Source organism: Lemur catta, chromosome X, assembly GCF_020740605.2.
Source record: "Lemur catta isolate mLemCat1 chromosome X, mLemCat1.pri, whole genome shotgun sequence".
Lineage (NCBI taxonomy): Eukaryota > Metazoa > Chordata > Mammalia > Primates > Lemuridae > Lemur > Lemur catta.
The window spans coordinates 63,767,536-63,780,396 of record NC_059155.1 but is presented as its reverse complement, the minus strand read 5'-3'; the positions used below and the strand labels follow the sequence as shown (position 1 = coordinate 63,780,396).

The 12,861-nt window shown below is 43.1% G+C and overlaps 1 protein-coding gene across 1 annotated transcript in view; it reads left to right on the top strand.

Moving 5' to 3' along the window:
• The first annotated feature begins 1,243 nt into the window (after nucleotides 1-1,243).
• The window catches only part of EGFL6 (EGF like domain multiple 6), a 54,457-nt gene continuing 42,839 nt past the window's right edge, over nucleotides 1,244-12,861 (top strand). The window contains exon 1 of the mRNA XM_045537563.1: nucleotides 1,244-1,594. Coding sequence (XP_045393519.1) covers nucleotides 1,521-1,594 — 74 coding nt within the window. The 5' untranslated portion in view covers nucleotides 1,244-1,520. The remainder of the gene's footprint in view (nucleotides 1,595-12,861) is intronic.

Sequence of the window (12,861 nt, the reverse complement as noted above, 5' to 3'; positions counted from 1 at the left end):
CTATTAGTTATGAACGGCTCAATGATCTAACTGATGATCTTACTAACCAAGGATATTGAATCCACAGGGATGCCATCAGCCATAAAACAGAAGATTGAATTAAACATGGCTTGTGCCAATAAGAACGTCTATTATGGTGTAAAGCAAGAATTTGTAGCAAGAATCTTCCCCATGACTACTTCTCACATTTAATTGGCTAGAATTAAGGCATATGCCCATAAAACCATGAATCAAGCTTCCACCTTCTCTTTGTCCATATTCTTCTCCTTTATTTCTCACACTGCATCACAGGGGTGTCAGAGAGTCATGGTTGTGTAACAAATGATCGCAATAAGCCTCAGCAGCTTGGCTGGTGCTGCTGCCGTTAGTTGAGCTCGTTCATGTATCTCTGGGTTGCCCGGTATTCACTGGGCTCCACTGAGTAGCTCTGCTTCAAGCTATGGATCTGCAGGTTGATGGGGTAGCTCTGTTCCACCTGTTCCTCATCCTCCTTAGACCAGCAGGCTAGATGGTGCAAGGTCTTCTCATGTCCACGATAGAGGCTCAGGTGTTTTAAGACCTAGACTTGGAACTGACACGTATAAACTTCTGCCCTTGTACCATTGATCAAACAAGTCACACAGCCAAGTCCAAAGCCAAGGTGTGAAGTCGTAGGCTCTGCCCACCCTGAAGCCAAACGGTGTGCATGTGGGAAGAAGAAGGGATCAGTCATTCATTCTGCTGTAACAAGTTGTCAGTACTCAGAAAGAATTCTCCAAACTCATATAACATTCATGTTTCTGCCATGAGTTTCTGCAGTGGTTACTCTATTACAGCATCATCTGGGATCTCATGTAAGTTGTTGCAAATGGGCCTGAGAGATCACTTGCCCAGGGACCCCTGACGGGGTTGCCCAGGAAGGTCACTTGGTGACCTTCCAGTTCTAGCATCCCATGATTTACAGTTTGTAGAAGAAAACCCGGCAGAATATGAAAACCTAAACAGAAGTGAGACAGCGTGTCTCACGAACCTGCATCCTTGGGTCCTGCCTTGACTTCTCCACTAAGTTCTTAAATCCTCAAGCGCAGGTATCACCGAAACCTGGCCCATGCCTGACAAGATGGCAGTAGGTGGTGACTCTGACAAGCCTGAAGTGAACTGAGTCTGGGGGAAGTTTCTGCGTGAACCGTGAGCGTGGAGGATGAGCGGGTCGTGCTGGAGGCGGGTCCCAGCCAGATGCTCACGGCCCGCCCCGCCCTCCCTCGCTCGCCCGGCCGCCTGGCCCGCAGAGGAGGCTCAGTGCGCCTCTCCAGGACGCCCCCAGCCCCGCCCGAGGCCGCGAGCGCCCCGGCCGGCCGTGTGCCCAGCCTCTCCTCCTCGCCCGCGGGGACGGCGCCCGGGAGCTGCGCAAGGAGCTCAGAGAGGCCCCGAGCGGCCGAGGAGAGAGGAGGCGGCGGCGGCCCCGCTGCGCCCCGGGTCCTGGCCGGCGCCCCCCCGCCCCCCGAGGGGACACAGGAGGAGGAGGGAGGCCCGGCGCAAACATGCCGCTGCCCAGGGGCCTCGCGCTCCTGCTGCTGCTCCCCTGGGTGGCAGGTGGATTAGGGAACGCGGCCAGGTGAGTGTCTGCCGGGCTATCGGCCCCCGGCCTGAGCTCTCCCTGTAGGCCCCTTCTCTGCCTGCTGTCCCTCCAGGCACCCCCGCGTGTGTGGGTGCGAGTGTGCACGTGTGCCAGGATGCCGGGCCCAGAGCACCCCCGAGCTTTCCTCCCCGCGCCCCTTGGCCTGGACTTGGAGCCCATTAGTGCCCTTCGCATCAGCTGCGCCACACCTGGCTGCGCCCGCGCGTTGCGGGAGGTGGGAGGCTCCGCGCGCGGGCTCGCGCGGTGGCCGGCTGGCATCTCCGTAGGGGCGGGTGCGCGAGCGTCCGAGTGTGTGTCGCTGGGTGGGTTCTATGGCTGTGCGGGTTTATGTTTTCCACGCTATCCGAAGGGCACCAACTGGTTGTCAGTCGCTAGTTTTGCTGGGAAAGGGGGGAAAGAAACTGAGGACGCCACAGAGCGAGCCTTTAATGTTCTCGGGCTGAGCCAGCTGCGCTGCTGGCTCCTTTCCTGGCTGCCTCTGATCAGAGTTGATGAACTGGAAAGGAAGGACGCGCGGGTTGTCAGATGACAGCCATTCTCATTCTTGCTACGGCCACGCAGAATCTGAAGCCCTTAGGTTTTCGGAGACCCGAAACTTATTTTTCCAGAGATCCGCAAAGCGCCTTGCTAAATGCGCTTCCATGGTGCTTACTGTAGATCTGGCACCGTTCTAAGCACTTTAGGACTATTAGCCCATCTAAAGCCCATAACTAGTCGGTGTGGACTGTGCTATTATTATCATCTCTGTGTTGTAAAAGAGAAAAACACAGCACAGAGAGGTGGAGTAACTTGCCCAAGGAGGCACAGCCAGTAAGCGATGGAGCTGGGATGCAAACCCAGGCGGTCAGGCCCACCAGTGCACTCACTGCTCCTCACCGGTGCACTAGGACAGCCTTTTGGGAAACACCCACTGGAAAAGGTTTCCTGGTTCCCAGGCTGTGATGTCTTGCTTCTTCCTTAGGTGTCCACTAGAGCAGGGTTTTTGCACTGCAGCATTGTTGACCTTTTGGGCGGGACTGGATAATTATTTGTTGGGGTGTGGGCTGTGGGCTGTCCTGTGCGCTGTAGGATGTTTAGCAGCATCCCTGGCCCACCAGATGCAAGTAGCAACCCTGACCACCCCCACTCAAGTTGTGACAATGTAAAAAGGTCTCAGATATCCACCAAGGTCCCCTGGAGGGTAGAATCGCCCCCAGCTGAGACCACTGCACTACAGAATTTTTTCAGTGATGATTTCTGGGGAGAGCAGGATAAAAGCCTTGGTTTGGGTAGGTGTGCCTATCTTTGTTTGACTTACAGGAAAATATCTTTCATCAGAGTCAGCAATGATATTAAGGGATTTTGCAGTTCAAACAGAACAAACCTCAAACCAGGTTCTTAGAATGTATGATCGCAAGTTTCAATTTCCTTTTCATGATAAAAATGTAAGCAGATGCAATTTCCTCATAATCACATTTTCCTTGAATGTTGGACATTCTTGTATTGCTAAAAAGCCCACTTAAGAAAGACCAAGTGCTGTTTGGAGATGAGATTAATAGTTTCTTTAGTGGCCGGCAAACGAACCTCCAGGAGCTTCACTTTCAAAGTGCCACCAAATTAAATTAAAAGCCGAAAAGCCTCCAGATAAACCAAAGAATATTAAACTGAAGAATCCCTGTCAGGATTCTGCAGTTTTCAAGATGTGAACCGTGGTTTCTTTACGGAGTATCAGGTTCATGAGTTGGTGTGTTTATTATCTGCTCAACATGCTTAGAAATGTCAACTGGTCAGCTCTTCATTCATGCCTAGGGACCTTGTTTAATCAGCTCCAGACTCCACGTTACAGGCAATGCATTTACAGAGAAGGCAAGGTACCCATTGCAGAAAAGTGTGCCTACTGGTTATTTCTGGACGTTTCACAATCTATGGTAAAAACTGTGACTTCAGTGTAGAGATTTCTAATGTAAGCACCAGTTGTTGTTTTTAATTGAAACACTGCACCATGATTTTATGAGTTAGAAAATTACATGCCTCTTAAATGGTGCTTAGTGCGTAGGAGACAATTAACACTCATCAAATGAATAAATCATTAGCTGCATGTATATACCTGCTCTTAAACATCAGAATTTGGCTTACTTTATACTTCTTTATGCTCTTTGGGTATTGGGACTGTTTCAGTGCTCTAGACCTGCTCTGTCCAATAAAGCAAAGATGGTAGCCAGGAGCCCCAGGTATTGGCTACTGAGTACCTGAAATGTGGTCAGTCCAAGTTAAGACGTGCTGTAAGCATAAAATACACATCAGATTTTCAAGACTTAGAACAGGAAAATATCTCACTAATCATTTGATATTGATTACATGTTGAAATGGTAATATTGTGGATATACTGCATTGGATAAATCATTAAATTAATCTCACCTGTTTCTTTCATAGTCTAAAAAATGTGGCTACTAGAACATTTTAAATGCCGTATATAATATTTCTATTGCACAGTGTCAGTCTAGAACATTTATTGATCTGAACTCCATCTTGAGTGTTCTAGATCCTAACACTGGGATGTTTTTGCCTTGGGCATATAAGGTAAATGTTATTAACTTTGCTATTCTGGAGATTAATGTTTAGAGCAACTCCCTGCTTACAACATATTTCTGTTATGTATTTTTTCTCTATTGAATTTAAGTAAAAATAGTGTGAGAGATGAGAGAATGACTGGATTCCTGGTAAGGGGCTGCACTCATGGAGAGATGTCTGCTTACTGCAAACCACATGCTATGTGGAGAATTGATTCTTTTCAGAGCCTCGGTAGCAATGTGCCACTGTAACAATTTACTGCATACTTCATGGCTTAAAACAACACAAGTTTATTGTCTTACAGTTCTGAAGGTCAGAAGTCCAAAATGAGTTATATAGAGTTAAGACTAAGGTGTTGACAGGGCTTCTGGAGGCTCCAGGGGAGAATCTATTTCTTGTTTCTTCCAGCTTCTAGAGGCTGCCATCCATCCTTGGCTTGTGGCCATGTCACTCCAATCTCTTTTTCCATTGTCACCTTGCCTTCTCTCCGATTCATCCTTGTCTTCTTCCCTCTAAGAAGATCCCTTGTGATGGTATCAGGCCCAGGTGGATAATCCAAGATAATCATTTCATCTCAAGATCCTTAAATTGATCGCATCTGCAAAGTCCCTTTTGCCATAGAAGGTAACATTCTCAGGTTCCGGGGATTAGGATGAGCAGCAGGGGTATTATTCAGCCTTCCACAGGAAACCTGAGATGTGAGTCTGTTCTTGTTTTTATGGACTAGATTTTATCTTTAAATGTGATTTGAGTAATTTTTAAATGGTTGGCATATCATTCATTTCTTTATACTTAAAACCAGAATTTGTGAGAAGATACCCAAACTTAAGTGTTGAGTGTTTCTAGGAAATAGAAATCATGAAATATCTAATTACAACTTAGAAATCATTTCTGATTTAAATAGTTTCATTGGCTTAGAAGGTGTTAAAGTCTTATTTATATGTAATTTATGTGCGTAAATCAAGGTTATATAAACATTAAAATGAGAATAAGTACATTATCTAGCCTTCATAAATCAGACTGGCATTCAGCAAATACTGTTATGACCCTACTGTATGTCAACCCTTTTCAACGTTATTTCAATCAATCCTCTCAATGACCCTAAGAAATAGGTATTATGTCCATTTGACAGACAAGGGAATGGAGAAACTTGAAGAAATTAGTTGATTTCTCATGAGTTGCCTTTGATTTGGTCTTCTGCTCTAAGACCAGTGATGTTCCAGTTTCAGATTTATTTCTTCAAAAAAATTAAATACAGAAATGCTGACATTTGTTCAAAATGCTTTCTCACAAGTGATCACCCATGATCCTGCTTAGCCTGACTCTAGTCCTGCACGATCAAGGGACACATGTGGAGTAAGTGCTTCACCCACCCAATACCACCTTCCTCTCTAAGTTTGCATTCTCTCAGGTGCAGACTCTGTGTGTAGTTTATTTGGGAAGTGATCCCAGGAAGTTCTGGTCAGGAAGTGGGGAAGTGGGACAAAAAAGGGAAGGAAGTATTATAAAAATAAGTTACCACTGTGACTGAATCCTGCTGGGGAATTCTAGGAAACAGTAGAACACGAACCTCTCAGTTATCCCTCCTGAAGACAAGGGAGCTGGGGTATTTATACTCCCATCACTCAGTCGTTGAGGGCTTTTGGAGAGAGGGATTGTATACTTTCATCCTACTGTGCACACAGGCAGACCTGGCTCCTGCCAAGGGAGAAACCTCTTGGGCACTGGGAAATGAAGCTGGCCACATGCCACAATGCACTGGCCACCATTTGCCACTGTTGAGACAGGGAACCACCTCTGAGGAAATTGTGCTCCTGGTAACAAGTTCTAGGACAAAAACTCCTCTGGAGACAGTGGGGGCCGAACATACAGGTATCCTAAGGTGATAGGGGGTGAATTACACTCCCCCAAAATTGACATGTTGAAGCTCTAACCCCCACTACTTCAGAAAGTGACTATATTTGGAGATAGGGTCTTTAAAAAGGTAATTAAGTTAAAATGAGGTCGTTATAGTGGGCCCTTATCCAATATGACTGGTGTCCTTATAAGAAGTGGAGATTAGGACTCAGACATACACAGAGGAAAGACCACATATGGACATAAAGAGAAGACAGCCATCTATAAGCCAAGCAGAGAGGTCTCAGAGGAAACCAACCCTGCTAACACCTTGATCTTGGAATTCTAGCCTCCAGAACTGTGAGAGAATAAATTTCCACTGTTTAAGTCCCCCAGTCTGTGGTACTTTGTTATGGCAACCTAGTAAACTAACACATAAGGTAAGCTCAGAAAAGATAGAAACCTCACGGGACCAAAGAACCAAAGTTCACATGATCTCTATTTTCAATTGAATGCAAACTGGAAACTGGGCCTCACAAGCCATTTGACATTGGGGGTTTTAAGTAGGAAATGTCAGAATAGGGGTAATGGGTTTATAGCCACTAGTGAGCATAGTAACCTTGCTTTTTGGTCCTTCAAAATTGGCTGCAAGTGACAGAAAACCCAAATAACCTTGGCTTAAACAAGACAGACATGTATTTCTCTCTCATGGAGGAGTGGGTATTGGGCCAGTATGGTGCTCCGTCAAGTCAGGGACCTGGGTGCTGCCATCTTGCAGCTCTGCCAGAAGGCCCTCCCTTCATGGCCTAAGATGGCTTCTTGAGCTCCAGCAAACATGTCCAAATTCCATCCAGTAGGAGAAGATAAATGTGAAGAAGAACATCCCTCCTCCCTTTATAGCCATGTCCTAGAAGTTGCACTTGGCACTTCTGCTTACATCCCATTGGCCAGAACTTAGTTCCATGGCCTTGTTTCATAGAAGTGAAGTCTAGGAAACATGGCTATGTAATGGGGGTTTTAGTGCTAAGAAAGAAAGGGAAAATAAATATTGGGGTACTACTGGCAATATCAACCATATGTAAATTACAGATCACATCTCCAATTTTATAGATGAGTAAACTGGAAAGAATAGATTATTAAGTGATTTGCCCAGAACCTCACATTGAACAAGTGGCAGATGTAAAGGCCATGGTTCCTCCCAAGGATAATTAAATCACTTTCCATCAAATATTTAGTCCAGAGAGATCAGTAGTACTTCAAGTTTCATCAGTTAACGTGTTGGGTCCCAGTGTATTGTTTTCAATAACCTGTTTTAAATCTGAAGATTTTGTTTATGAAAAAAATCTTAAAAGGAGTTAAAAATTAATTCAGTTCCATTCAACATTAACTGAATAGTTGACATGCCCAAACATTCTCCCGAATGCCAGAGATACATATCTGTCTGCTGCCCACACTGCACAACTTTGTAGAGCCAGCAAAGTATCTTTCTTTTTTGTTCAGGGAGTCCATGGGGGAGGGATGTAAGTCCAGCTTCTAGCCCAGTTGCCTGGCTTATAGTAGGTGTTCAATAAAAAGTTTGGTGAATAAATGAATGACGAAGGAAGGGGGGTGGAAAGGCAAATAATGTTATTTATATATAAATGATATATATGTATTTATAATATATATACAGATAGCATTCAAAGAATATGTATGTATTGTATATGTTTATATGTGTATATATAAACATATAGAGCTATAAGTTGATATATTATAGGGTGATACATAAACATAAAACATTCCATAGAATACAGATGAGAGAAATTGAGTCTGCATGAGAGAATCGGGGAGAACTAAAGATAGGATGACATTTAAACTGTCCTTATGGCGTGGATATGGGTCCACCTAATATAAAACAGAAAGGAGAAAGCAAGTATTCCAGTGCTTAATTCCTAATCAGTACTGCCTAGGAGTAAATGAATGGATGGATGGATACATACCTGCAAAAAGAATGCATAAGGAAGGCATCACCCCAAGAAACAGAGTGGACTGCCCAGCACCTTAGGTCATGAGCCCAGTGGCTGCCAAGAGGCAAAGAAAGCAGGCTGGAACCAGGCTGTGAGGAGCCTGGCGTGTCGAGCCAAGGACCTTGGACTTTGTTCTGAGAGCAATAGAGAGCAAAGCAGGCTCTGTGTTCTTATGCACAGAATTATGACACAGTTATGCAGAATTATCATTAAGGTAGTGAGCCATGGCAGCATTTTTCCTTTTCTAGTGTACATAATAATTGTGTGCTTATGATCCATGGTATCTCAGATTTGATGAATAAAAGTGTAAAATTAAATTTCAAAATACCAAAGCTACAAATGTCAACAAAGATCATCACCTTGCTCTTCAGTATTCCCTTTGCTTGGTTTCTGGGCATTACATATATTAGTTATCTATTGCTGTGCAACAGAATACTTCAAAATTTAGTGGCTTAAAACAACATTTATCATCTCACACATTTTCTATGAATTAGAAATTCAGGAGTAGCTTAGCTGGATGGGGCTTTTTTTTTTTTAAGACTTTTTTTAGAGCAGTTTTAGGTTCACAGTAAAAGGGCTTGGAGTTTTTCACAAGATTGCAGTCAAGTTGTTGGCCAGTGCTACAGTTATCTGAAGGCTTAACTCTGGTTGAGTATCTACTTCCAAGATGGCGGACTCACAGGGCTTTGGGCAGGAGGTCTCAGCCCCTCTCCACCTGGACCTCTCCATAGGGCTGCTTGAGTGTCCTCACATGTTAGCTGACTTCCCCTACAGTGACTAACCCAAGAGACAGAACAAGGAGGAAGCTACAATGCCTCCTGTGTCCTAATCTTGGAAGTTACCCCCGATCACTCCCACGGTATTCTGCTTGTTGGCTGCCAGTCACTATGTACAGCCCCACATAAGGGAAGGGGAATTAAGCTTTACCTTTTGAAAAGAGGAGTATCAAAGAATTTATGTACATATTTTAAAACCACCACACCACACATTCCGGTTTGCCTTCTCCCACACTGGTTACTTCTTCTCAGCCTCCTTTACCAGCCTCTCTTCTTTCACAGGATTTAAAGTGCAGGATTTTCACAGAGATTAGTCTTTGACTCTGTTTTCTTCCTTATATACACTCTCTCCAGATGATCTTTCCAGTCCTAGTACTTTCAATGCCATCTATATGTAGATGACTTCAAAATGTGAATCTCCAAGCCCCAGGCTCTTTCTGCTACATTCTTGACTTTTCCATTGGGATGTCTCCCTGAGTTTAAGACATCCGAGACTGAACTCTTGCTCATCTCTCCAGAAGTGGCTTCCCCCCACTTCACCCCTTTCCCCCATCCCAGAACAAACAGCATCCAAACTGGCTCAAGCCAAAAACCTGGGCATCATTCCTGACAAGTGGGGCTCTTTCTCCCCACATGTATTCAGTCTGGCACTAAGTCCTGTTACAAACCACTTCTCCAGTCCATCTCCTTCTCCCCTACCACCTGCAACCACCCAGATGTACCATCATCTCTCACCTGAACCACCACAATAGCTTCCCTTTGCTTTTTCTTTTGCCGCCTCCAGTTCACGCCCCAAAGTGTTCCTCTTAAAATTTAAATCAGACCATGTAAGCCCTCTTATTGAAACCTTTCAGTGACTTTCTACCAGATTGAGGATAAAATCTATTCTCCTTAAAATGGTATAAAAGGCCTTGCTTGATCTAGCCTTTGCCTACTTCTCTAACTCCGTCTTGTATCATTTTACCTCACTCTTACTGTGAATGAATGAATGAGACAGAGAATAAATGTAGCTGTCTTGATAACACTTGCTTTATTGACTGCCTTCCTCATCTCACTTCCCCACTCCTTCATCAATGTTCCCTCTACCTCCTAAATAAACCACTTGCACTCAAATCCTTGTCTCACGATCTGCTTATGGGGGAGCCCAAACTAAGACACTCCCCATCCCCAATCACCATATAATTCCTGAGTGTGGAAGTTAAGTGAGAGAAATAGAGGAATCAATGGAAAATTACAAGTTTTGCCTGAGGTTACTACTATCCCTACCAGTCATGGCATGGGAAATCTGGAGACGCATCAATACACTCTGGTATGGGGGGCGGGCCTTGATAACCTGGGCCAGTATTTGACTGGTCTCTTACACTCCTACACATCTGGGAAGATTAGATGTCTTGGGGTATCCCTGGGCCTGTTGGACTTGGAATCTGTTTCTTGAAGATAGGTGGGAACCCAGAATTAATTTTAACTGACTAGGTACAACGAACTGGCCATCCTAGGAGCTATGATAAAAACAGAACAACACAAAAATCAAAAACAACAACAACAAAACCTTCATGGCTGGACCTTGTTATCCCTATTTAGCAAACTTTTTTTTCATTTGTATGGCAATATTTAAATGTATTTAAACATCAGCATAAAAGGTTCAACGTTTCGATTTGTCTTGGAGAATATCATGAAGTTTCCTGGAACCTGACCATAAACAAGCATACTAAGAATTCTGGCACAGTATATTTTTGCAGAAAATAAGGAATCCTATGAAGAAATACTACACTACTTACACAATCCTTGGAATGTCTTTAAATTAACTTCAGCTGTGGAGACGGCGATTTTCTGATTAATTTGATCAATGTAGACAGCAAGCTGTATAATACATTAAAGAAACAGGGCAATTCAGCGTTTAGCTCAGACTCCCACAGTTCAGGGCCACCTCTCCACAGAGACTTGATCACCTACATTGACACCTGCCTGCCTCAAGACTGGGTTCCCTGGACCTCATATGTGCCAAACATTGTTTAGGATGAGACATCTGAGAGATGAGAGAGAGAGAGAGAGAAGCTGGACAGCCCAACTAGACCTTCCAAGGTGGCAGAGGATATTGGTGCGATCAGTTCAGTCCAAAATTCTCTTTCTAGGTTGATAAATTCTAGTCATTTTCTTTCTAGGCTGATAAATTTATCTTTATCACTCTAGTTTTTATCAGGTTCCATGGGGCTGGGTCAGTCTAGCCAAATGCAGAAAAGCTCATTTATATGATATGATATCTATTATGTTCCAATAATTGATATAATACTATCCTTCAACCATTCATCTTTGATATTCCATAATGTACTGGCCCAACTTTACACATTTAAACAAATACATGCTTCACAAATGTGAAACTAAATGCAATTCATATTGATAGCTTTTTAAGAATTTTTTGTATAAATGGATTCACATATAAGGAAAAAAACAATGTATACTAGACTTTAGGAAAAGAAATGGCTCTTGAAATACTACTGTGTTGATCAGGATAGGCTGCTGCATCAAACCGTCTCGAAATCTCAGTGACCAAACACAATAAAAGTTTATTTCTTTGCCTGCCTCAAAGTCCAAGGCACGTTTGAGGGACTGTGCCACGTGCCTTCATGTGGAGCCAGCCTCCATCTATCTTGAGAAGCCAGCTTCTCCCTCCAGGTATGAATACTCTTATTCAAGGGCTGATGGGAAAGGAGCGTATCAAGGATCCTCTGGGAGGCTTTGTGAGCCAGGCTTGGAGGTTGCCCACATCCTGTCCGCATACATTCCATTGGCCAAAACCAGTCACATAACTGGCAGCCGGGAAATGTGACGTAGTTTTGTGCCCAGGAGACATAGAAACAGATTTGGTGGGCACTTAACCTTCTTTTCCACAATAGTTAAATTGCAACACATAAAATCACAGCTATTTGGTCATTTTTAACTTATAAAAATGGCAATTTCATATGGTTTAGCCTAATAGTTTGTGTCCCTTATCCAGAGTACTCACAACCAAATATTAAAGTAAAAGAATCATTGAATTAGTGATGGGAAAGCTAGTAAGTGGGCATGGAATTAGAGCAAAAGGCAGGTAGAAGGAGAGGATCCTGGGAAAGTAATCTGAATCATTTGCTAACATTGACTTGAGATGTTGTTCAAGAACTGTGTAGAGACTAAAGGTTAAACCTTTTTTTTTTTTTTTTAGTAGTTTTTAAGAATTGTTACAAGATAATGTGCTATTATCATGCTTGGCTGTACTGGATTCCTTTCTTCCCCTGGATCATGTTATTTCAACTGAAACATGTATATTTTAATAATTAATTTTCTTTTTACCCATAATTTTCAATACCTGCATATGTGCATTTTTGAAAAAATTGATGAGCATAGAATACAGAACTGCATTCTTGGACTAAATCTATTTCCTCTGGCATCTAGAAATCAGCAAGTTAATAATTAGCAATTCAATCTACTAATAATTTTTCCTCTTTAAATTATTTTTCCATTTCCATGACCAGATGTAGAATCTGATGATTAAACCAGTAAAATCCCAGATTGAAACTCTCTCTCAAAACTGGATGAATACATGAGCCTCACACCCATTAATTAAAAAGCATGTTGCTCATTTATGGACTCACATGTTTCCCTGATGGTTGTTCCTACAGTGTCATTTCAAGCTGCTTGGTCTATTTTAGGAAATACACACAGAACATGTCGCAGCATCCATGGAGCAGCTGGAGGATGAATGGTGTTTTCTGATTTGTGTAGTTGTCTGAATATCAGAATCCATCTTATAGTTCTCAATCATGAGTTGAGTTGATTCTTAAACAACTGTTGCTTACAGTTTTTAAACAAATGACAGTACGGCTAGATCTGATGACAAATTTCTGATATCTTCCAACAGAGCTGTAATACTAGGATGCATTTGTGACTGGGAAAGGAATTCCTTACAGTGGATAAGAAATCTTACTTTATTAACAAATTTTTGATGGCCCAAGTGTTAGTCATTAACATTTTGGAGAGTTTTATAAATGGCACTTTATACAACGTCAAAAACAATGACTTGGGAGAAATTAATACACCT